Source organism: Pseudogymnoascus destructans (assembly GCF_001641265.1).
Source record: "Pseudogymnoascus destructans isolate 20631-21 unplaced genomic scaffold scaffold_73, whole genome shotgun sequence".
In the NCBI taxonomy this organism is placed as follows: domain Eukaryota; kingdom Fungi; phylum Ascomycota; class Leotiomycetes; order Thelebolales; family Thelebolaceae; genus Pseudogymnoascus; species Pseudogymnoascus destructans.
In genome coordinates this window covers 4075-13731 of record NW_020167589.1, presented here as the reverse complement: position 1 = coordinate 13731, position 9657 = coordinate 4075, and the positions used below count along the sequence as shown (strand labels likewise).

The 9657-nt window shown below is 44.5% G+C and overlaps 3 protein-coding genes across 3 annotated transcripts; 2 read left to right on the top strand and 1 right to left on the bottom strand.

Moving 5' to 3' along the window:
• Nucleotides 1-2079: 2079 nt before the first annotated feature.
• Nucleotides 2080-2385, top strand: VC83_09551 (uncharacterized protein; the record flags this gene model as incomplete). The annotated part of the gene is made up of 2 exons (XM_024472964.1): nt 2080-2129; nt 2176-2385. The coding sequence occupies 2 exons, from the start codon at nt 2080-2082 to the stop codon at nt 2360-2362; spliced, it is 237 nt and encodes a 78-aa protein (XP_024319484.1). The 3' UTR covers nt 2363-2385.
• A 30-nt stretch (nt 2386-2415) lies between these two features.
• On the bottom strand, nt 2416-4021 carry VC83_09550 (uncharacterized protein; the record flags this gene model as incomplete). The annotated part of the gene is made up of 3 exons (XM_024472963.1): nt 2416-3152; nt 3379-3514; nt 3572-4021. 3 exons carry the CDS (start codon nt 4019-4021, stop codon nt 2416-2418), a joined length of 1323 nt encoding a protein of 440 aa, XP_024319483.1.
• A 261-nt stretch (nt 4022-4282) lies between these two features.
• On the top strand, nt 4283-4952 carry VC83_09549 (uncharacterized protein; the record flags this gene model as incomplete). Its single annotated transcript, XM_024472962.1, has 5 exons — nt 4283-4383; nt 4431-4449; nt 4521-4712; nt 4772-4791; nt 4838-4952. 5 exons carry the CDS (start codon nt 4283-4285, stop codon nt 4950-4952), a joined length of 447 nt encoding a protein of 148 aa, XP_024319485.1.
• Nucleotides 4953-9657: the final 4705 nt, after the last annotated feature.

Sequence of the window (9657 nt, the reverse complement as noted above, 5' to 3'; positions counted from 1 at the left end):
GGATTGCACTGTTGAGAATAAAAAAATGGAGAAGCGAACTGTAAAAGGACAGGAAGCCGGGGAGGGTGGGGCCGTGTGTGGATACGGTTTGCGAGATTTGTTATGTATAGAGTACCTTTTGCACGGGCCGCAACGGTGGAGAGGGGGATTGTGGTGCAATGGTCCGCAATGAGTGCGTGCGCCGTGCGTACTACTGCCTGTAGTTTGTAATTTGTTGCGTGTACTCCGTAGAGCGGGTTTACTCCGTACCACTGTGCATTATCGATTCCTCGCCTCTAGCAGACAGATAAAGCCCTAAACCACACACGTGCTCCTCTCCGCAGTGGCGACGCTGGGGACGGCGCGACGGTGTGGGGTTGGCGGCTTGGTATCGTGTCGATTCGCTAATGGGAAGAAGAGGCAAAGGGAGGTTTGGCGGTGTTGGAGAAGTTTGGTACGCCTTGTGTTTCGGGGATCTCTTTGTGCCCAGGACGCATCTGCTACTGTAAAACAGCTCATTTTACATGCCTGTATATAGTTGGTGTAGAAAAATCGATCAATATAGTCTAAAACCCCTTTACAAACCCTGCACCCTATGAACTCCACTGTTTCCTAATTAGGAAATAAGACTATAGACTCTCAACAGTCATCTGTTAAAGACTTACAGCAAGCCAGATACCTATTGTAGTTAGAGTAATTGTTAGTAATCACCTAGTGCTGTTCTGACTTTGTAATCGAAACGCCAAAGCCTATCGATTAGGCAGTGTCATACTGACATTCGTTGCACTCAGTTTGCTATCAAACTCAAGAGCAAACTTGGAAATCTCCTCCTCAAACCTACAAGTCACTATACATATTTTGGCTTATCACACCAACAACAAGAGCAATACTACTCAACGATTGCTACAACCATCTATGATTCATTACACGTCATCGCTCCTTAGTTACTGGGCCGATATTACCACATAGCATATCTCTACAACCCTCTATGATTCATTACATGACATCACTCATACTACCACATGACATATCTCTACCAACTAGAGGCCTAGGAGCATGAACGATAGCTCTAAAAGCTCCTACGAACCTCTATGATTCATTACATGTCATCGCTCTTTAGTTACCCACAAGATTGGTTAAGTTATGACATAATTTGTCTATGACATAATTTGTCTATGACATAATTTGTCTATGACATAATTTGTCTATAGGGGTACTCTGACCTTGGACCTCCTTTTACTTCCTATAGGCTATGAACCTAAGAGATGGTTCTATGGGATTCTCTTACGTCGACTACAGTTACCAAGCCTGGTTAGTCATGGAAAGTCTTGGAAAATGAGAGAACTACACTCCTTTAGCATAAATAGGATTGCCCTTTCCTTAAGAAAGGGCAAGCAGGCAATACAGTAAATCGACTAGCACATACTTCCACGTCTTTTCCAAGCTTCCAAGCATTCATCTTGTTACTCCTTGTTTCTGAAAAGTCAGTGAGGTGTTAACCTCTGACTTACCCCTGAGTTCCCAGACTCAACATTTGTTGCAACTTGTCTGAACCACTTCACTACATCACACACCTGATTGCTGCGTTGTGGAATAGTCTAAGCTACAACCCTTTGGCTCTGTTTCCTAAGACAGTGTGTTGTCTTAGTAAAATCATCCCTTCCTTGGGTGGCTAGATTCTCACATCTGGTGCACCCACCATTACACCTGTGTTAACGTAGAGCCATGTGAAATAATGTAAAATCATTAGCTGCTGACTCGTCGTACAGGTACCTTGTCCATAGAGTTACAGTAAGTACAAGCAAAGGCATTTTTATTGGATATTTCCTCGACGATTGTTTGCCAAGGTCTGTCTGCGTTGTCACAGTCTCTAAATATATAACAGCCGCGATAGCCACGGTATCAGAGGCTCACCCAGCTTCTTGAGAGAAAAGCGCATAGGCTAAACTTTGCATATTGTACGTGGTCTCTTCGATTTGGTTTAACTTCTATGTACTGATGAAGCAAAACGGACTCCTCGCCATACGCGCTACGTGTTCCTCACGCATCGAGCCCTCTTACGAGCGAGGAGAGAGCGGCACCGTCGCAGGAGCTCAAAACATGGCCGACGCTAAAGATGGCAACAGTGGTGGCGACCATTCATCGGGGGAGTAGGGGAGTATAGCGGTGTCGTCCAACATGCTCATATTGCCAGAGCGGCCAGGCTAGGCTTACAGAGGAAATCACCATCGCCAAATCGCCCGGCAAGGGGCGCGATGTAGGGATAGTGATCTCCTCTGGCGACAACACCAAGAGGGATAGAGCTGAGAGAAAGGCTAGAAAGGAGGCGGCGGAGAAGAAGGCTAAAGGAAAAACAACAAATAATCGAGTTGATAGCGGTTAGAGGGCACTGTTGAAGATGGATCCTATTTTATTTGACCAATGCCTCCTTCTACACTATATAGTTGCTGATTCCCCGAATCGCCGTCGGAGTTCCTCATTATATTTGATATTATCATCAACCTTTTGTTGAACAACGTCCTCTGCATTCTCACACCAAAACTTCGACAGAACCTCCTCGAAGTCTGAATATAGTTCTGCTGAAAATGCAGGGCAGATGTGGTCCACAAGAAGAGTAAGCATAGCATTCGCCGACGATATACAATACCAATACCAAACTCCTTTTGAATCCCACGTGTCATGCATAGCTCCTGATATTGAAATGTTATGTTCTCCCAGACCCTGCTCTTCTTCCTCTAATATATCCATAAACTCCCGTCGTATTTCGCTGAACTTAATTAAGTGATCCTCTTCTATCTCGTCAATGCGTCGTCCAGTAAGCCAGTATGGTACTGCAAGCATTTCCGCAGGAAGAGCGCATATCCACTCAAGGTCGACAAGGCAAGTAAGGTTGCATTCCTTGTCGACAAAGATGTTGGAGGGATTGACGTCGGTAAGCTGCAGCAGAAACGGCCCATTACGGCGAGCACGGTTGATATATTGATGTGAGAGAGCCCGGAGTAGCATCCTCTGGGTCATCTGGGTACGGCAGTCTCCAGCGTCGTATACTGCGTTCGGGTTGTTGAGGAGGCGCTTGTCATGGAAGGTAATCATGTCGGATACGAAGGGCTCAGTAGACGCATAGGTGTCATCCTTTTGTGCTATCCTCTGTGTGCCTTCATTCTCTAGTGCTACTATTGTACATGTAAGCGGCCGGTTTGTCAGTGTCACAGCACAATCGTCGTGGAACTGAAACGATCCTATTCTCGGCTGAGGTATACGGGCGAGAGACAAGATTATGCGTGATATGCCTTGGAACACCTCCTCCTGCAAGCCGGGTCTTCCCGTTGTGCCTCCCACGTGTTTGAAGCATCTCACCCGTGCTTGAGTCTATATACTCAAGCAGCATATAGGGCGTACGGAAATTGCTCCTCTTCTGGTGGGGCGTATATTGTGATAGGGTAGGGTATCGAAAGAGGCTATAAAAGCACTGCCAGAACAGGCGGGAGAGGCGCACATGGAGAGGTCGGTGCTCTGCGTGGGTAAATTGGCCGAACTAGACTCCAAACAGAATTAGGAACGGCACGGAATAGACTGTAGGAAGGTGGCTCACATGTCGGCTGTCCGAGAAGCCAAAGCCGTATAAGTGAGGGATACGGATATCAGGGCACTTATCCTGCATCCACATATATGCTCCCAACTCACAGCTGAGCTTCTCATCTACCGTGCCGGGGTATATGCTTTCGGCAAGCTTGTGTGGCATCGGGCATCGAAAGATAAGTTTCTTCGATAACTTGCCAAGATTTGCCTCAATAGGTACGCAAATATTGAAGCCGCCTTGGATCCATGTCGACTGCTCGAGGACAGTGTAGCTGAGCTCACTTCCTAATCCAAGGTGATGTTTAGCAATGGCTTCAATCTCTCTTCTCTCCTTCCAAAGTTCCTGCCGGAGCTCTGCTGCTGCAGGACCGTAACCTAGCTGGCGGATGACGTTCGCTTCTACTTTTTCAGCAGATTCGAATGTGATGGGGTTGCGACCGTGGAATTCGAGCGTAGTAGGCATAGCAAAGAGCTGGTTTTGAGAGCCTGTCCTCTATACACGTCACGGAACTTTGTTGAGCATCACAATATAAGCTTTTGGTAGTATCAGCGACAGCCTCGGGATACGGGAAAACTATAATGCCGAACTTAAGACAAGGAGCCTTGTTCACGTCGGCACAGCATTCGCCCGACGCTTCAGCACGTGGTCTACGCGAATCGCCGATGCGTTAAAAGTAGCTCTCTGCCCACGTCCATCCAGCTTCCCCACCGTCTTCCCCACAAAATGCCGTCCCAAGTTCTTGTTCAATTCGAGACAGGAGAATACCTAGACCTAAAGGCAGCGTTTGAAAAACGTCCTAAAGAGGCTCAAGACATTTATACGAAGTAATTCTCTTTGGGAACATTTCAACAAGAGTGCTTTCTTTGCTTAGGGTTGTGAGTATGTTCAGGGTTCGTCTTGAGGAGAATCAAGAACGCAAGCGGAGCAGACAATACGACGTGTACTCGATGCGTGCCGCCAGGGGGCGAATCCTGGATCCATTGAAGAGCGCTTTTACACATATGGACAAGAGTTTGCTATTATCGCGCTCTACATTGCCACGAATAATAACTACAAGGTCTTCAGAGACATTGGCGACCTTGACGCTAAAGATCGAGTCAAGCTCATCAAAGACGTTATTCGCCTCCCCCAGGAGCGCTACATAACTAATTTCGTGAATGAACTCAAAAGGTTACCAGTAGTGACCGACCATAAATCTTACCTATTTGCTAGACGCCGGGGGCGAATAAAGGGTAAGTAACTACACCAACATATTTAAGCCTCTACTAATCTTCATAGAAACACAACAGCTTATTCCTCCGCTAGCAAATATACGTTCAGATGCCTCACCGGCCCCTCAACCAGCGAATCAGCCCTCTCCGATCTCTCAGGCAACAAGTCCATTAAATCCTAGATATCATATTATTATATGATATCATGATATATTGTCAGAATTATGGTGTATGATATTGTCAGCATATTACATCTTGCGATATTGTATCACGCCATATATCATGATATTAATATGGTGATATAGCAATATATTACAATACTAACAATATACCTTGCTGTCATCTACTCTCGACCCGTCGTCACTAATTCAATTATCTACCCAAGCTGTGCCTCCTCCCCTGTACCAGGATTTTAGGCACTCTAATGCCTCAACTGACTCAACTCCAAGCCTATTCCTCCTTTCAATAATTGTGAGAGCGGCACTGGAAAATAGGCGTTCAGGCTCGGCAGACATCGCTGGTATTGACAGTATGTCTAATGCCATCACCGCCAGGTTGGGATAGGTTGCATGCTGTGCTGGCTCCATCCACCAGGACTTTGGGTCAACTTCTGGTGTAATACCTGCCAGGCAGTACTTGATATACTCATCAATAACTGGTGGCTGCCGCCTCTTCTGCTCAAGCCAGATTTGATGCTCAGTCTTCTCCTGTACTAGTGTAATGATGTATGACTACAGTATTCCGGCTCGCCCGGAATACGCGTAACATGCTTTATATACCACATGTACTGTAACGGCGGCACCCGTTACAATTATCCCCCCCTATAGTCCGTGACGTCCCGGCACGGATGTAGAGGCTTCTAGCGTATCATCTCGTACTTGCTTCTAGGCCCGTTACTACTCAGGATGCTAAGGTGTGTATATAATAGCTTAAGCCCCCAAGGACGCCCCCTTGTCAGCCAGGTAAGGAATTACACTGATTGCTCGCTTAGCCCACCCAACTAGCGAGCCAATCAAAACCCATTGACCAGTGAGCCGGAATACTCTTGTAATGATGTACGGTTACGCTCGCGCTACATCCCACTGAGCCAAAAAGACTACAGTATTCCGGCTCACCCGGAATATGCGTAACATGCTTTATATACCACATGTACTGTAACGACGGCACCCATTACAACTAGCTCATTTGATGACATTACTAGTTGAGGTGTTGGCTTGTATTGCTCGTCCCAAAATAGCTGCATAGATGCCTTTGCTGTTACTATCCAAGTGCTCTCCCAGTTGTCTTCAATCCAAGTCCATTTTTGAAAGGGTACTAATACCATGGCTACAATATAAGCTGGAGATCGTTCAGTCAGGCTATAGTACTTGTCTAATTTAGACCAGGCTGAATTGATACAAGGGCTAATATGAGAATCGTTGATATACTCAAGTTTGCCAAGTTCAAGCTGCTCAAGTAGAAATTCCATTGTTGAGAGAATATGCTCAATTGTTGCCCTTTGGCCCTCTGTTGCTAGTGTTGCTTGATGAAAGAACTTAAGAAAGTGGTGGATATTTGTTAGTACGACCCAGTCAATTGCCAAGTTTATATGCTCTTGGATAGCGCAGTCGATCATAGCATACCAGGAGTTCTATCGAGTCTTGTTATCTGTAATGGTGGGTGCACCAGATGTGAGAATCTAGCCACCCAAGGAAGGGATGAATTTACTAAGACAACACACTGTCTTAGAAAACAGAGCCAAAGGGTCGTAGCTTAGACTATTCCACAACGCAGCAATCAGGTGTGTGATGTAGTGAAGTGGTTCAGACAAGTTGCAACAAATGTTGAGTCTGGGAACTCAGGGGTAAGTCAGAGGTTAACAGCTCACTGACTTTTCAGAAACAAGGAGTAACAAGATCAATGCTTGGAAGCTTGGAAAAGATGTGGAAGTATGTGATAGTCAATTTACTGTATTGTCTGCTTGCCCTTTCTTAAGGAAAGGGCAATCCTATTTATGCTAAAGGAGTGTAGTTCTCTCATTTTTCAAGACTTTCCATGACTTACCAGGCTTGGTAACTGTAGTCGACGTAAGAGAATCCCATAGAACCATCTCTTAGGTTCGTAGCCTATAGGAAGTAAAAGGAGGTCCAAGGTCAGAGTACCCCTATAGACAAATTATGTCATAGACAAATTATGTCATAACTTAACCAATCTTGTGGGTAACTAAAGAGCGATGACATGTAATGAATCATAGAGGTTTGTAGGAGCTTTTAGAGCTATCGTTCATGCTCCTAGGCCTCTAGTTGGTAGAGATATGTCATGTGGTAGTATGAGTGATGTCATGTAATGAATCATAGAGGGTTGTAGAGATATGCTATGTGGTAATATCGGCCCAGTAACTAAGGAGCGATGACGTGTAATGAATCATAGATGGTTGTAGCAATCGTTGAGTAGTATTGCTCTTGTTGTTGGTGTGATAAGCCAAAATATGTATAGTGACTTGTAGGTTTGAGGAGGAGATTTCCAAGTTTGCTCTTGAGTTTGATAGCAAACTGAGTGCAACGAATGTCAGTATGACATGATCCCTGACTAGACGCTTGCCAGAACTGAGCTTGACAAAGGCCGCAATTCGTTGTGGAGATCTTTGAATATATACTACAATATTATGAAGCTTTCCAAGAGGACCTTTCCGACACCAGCTCTCCATTTCAAGCTCAGAAGGGGTATCAGAACTGCCTTGATTGTTCTCTTGTGATAGGGCTTCTTCTTCAGTTGAAAGAGAAAGGCCTGAGCAGTTAAATTGATAATATGACCATTACAACGAAGTCGGTGATGAATTGGATTGTATTCGAACTGTTCCTGTAGTACTAAACAATATAGTTAGTTATTGGTAATAGCTATTTCTAAGAGGAATAACTTGCAGGAAGAAAGCGCTCTCATCATAGTTTCATTGTTCTCAGCATTGTCCATCATAAAATAGACAACCTTCGAGGCAATTCCATACTCCTCAATAATTCTCATAATTAGTCTTGCCTGATTATCACCAGTATGTCGTCCTTCCAATTCTCTCAAAGCTAGAACTGACTGTCAGAGGTCTCCATTATCTGCAAAGTAGTGACCAATTATACCGAGAAGCGCTTTAGAGTTGGTAGAGGTCCATAGATCAACTGTGAAATGATTCTTAGACTGCGCAGATTGAAGACCTTGTTGTATACGTTGCCTCTCCGATTCGTAGGCTGTGAGGGTCCAATTTTTGATAGTGTGGTGGTCTGTAGGCAGCCAGGAATTGATGCCGGGATTGAGGAAGAAGAGAAGGTCTCTAAATTCTGAATACTCTACCATTCGAAATGGAACTGAACAACGGGAGATCCATCGTACAAATAGCTGTTTGAGTGTTGCTGGGTTGATAGTAGTAGAGAAGAATCTAGACATCGACGCTTTTTCTGGTTCTCTTCTCCATGTCGAAAGGCAGATGCAATACTAAGTTGTTGAGAGATGGCACGTTGCTCTTTCTCCTCATCTGTGATGTTATGCTCTGTTTGTAGATGTCGTGCAATAAATGCTGTACCTCCAGATTCTCTATACTCTCATGAGCAGTATTGACATCGCCAGTAGACATATTTGCCTTGAGTATATATAGTATTTACTGGACCAGGCATATGCTTCCAAACAAATGAGGTACGAGGGCATTTCTTACTTCTAATTGACTCTGTCAACTGGGTGGATTGTTGAGTTGCAGAGGCAGGTATTGATACGTGAGATTCAACAAACATATCAGGATCTAACATTGAGGGAATAGTTGATTTTGGTACTAGTGAGGCCATATTTGTCATACTGACATTCGTTGCACTCAGTTTGCTATCAAACTCAAGAGCAAACTTAGAAATCTCCTCCTCAAACCTACAAGTCAACATACATATCTTGGCTTATCACATCAACAACAGAAGCAATACTACTCAACGATTGCTGCAAACTCTTCTACTACATCTGTTTATGCTACATACATCACGGCATATCATTTGGACACTCATTGAACAAGTTATTAAGAAAATCTCCTCCTTAAGGGGGTGGGCCAATACTACCACATGGCATATCTCTACCAACTAGAGGCCTAGGAACATGAACGATAGCTCTAGAAGCTTCTACAACCCTCTATGATTCATTACACGTCATCAGTCCTTAGTTACCCACAAGACTTGGTTAAGTTATGACATAATTTGTCTATAGGTACTCTGACCTTGGACCTCCTTTTCACTTCCTATAGGCTAGGAACCCAAGAGATGGTTCTATGGGATTCTCTTACGTCGACTACAGTTACCAAGCCTGGTTAGTCATGGAAAGTCTTGGAAAATGAGAGAACTACACTCCTTTAGCATAAATAGGATTGCCCTTTCCTTAAGAAAGGGCAAGCAGACAATACAGTAAATCGACTAGCACATACTTCTACGTCTTTTCCAAGCTTCCAAGCATTGATCTTGTTATTCTCTGTTTTTGAAAAGTCAGTGAGGTGCTAACCTCTGACTTACCCCTGAGTTCTCAGACTCAACATTTGTTGCAACTTGTCTAAACCACTTCACCACATCATACACCTGATTGCTGCGTTGTGGAATAGTCTAAGCTACAACCCTTTGGCTCTGTTTCCTAAGACAGTGTGTTGTCTTAGTAAATTCATCCCTTCCTTGGGTGGCTAGATTCTCATATCTGGTGCACCCACCATTACACCTTGCCTGCTTCAAGCTTCAACTATTTCTATAGCAGCACTTCGATACTACAATGGAGGACGACCAAGCTCCTACAACTACTGCTGAACAGCAGATGCAACAACTGTTTGCCTTTATACAAACTATAGCAAACAAACTTGAGAATTTGGAAAACACCTTTCAAGCCAACACTTCAGCAACACAATCT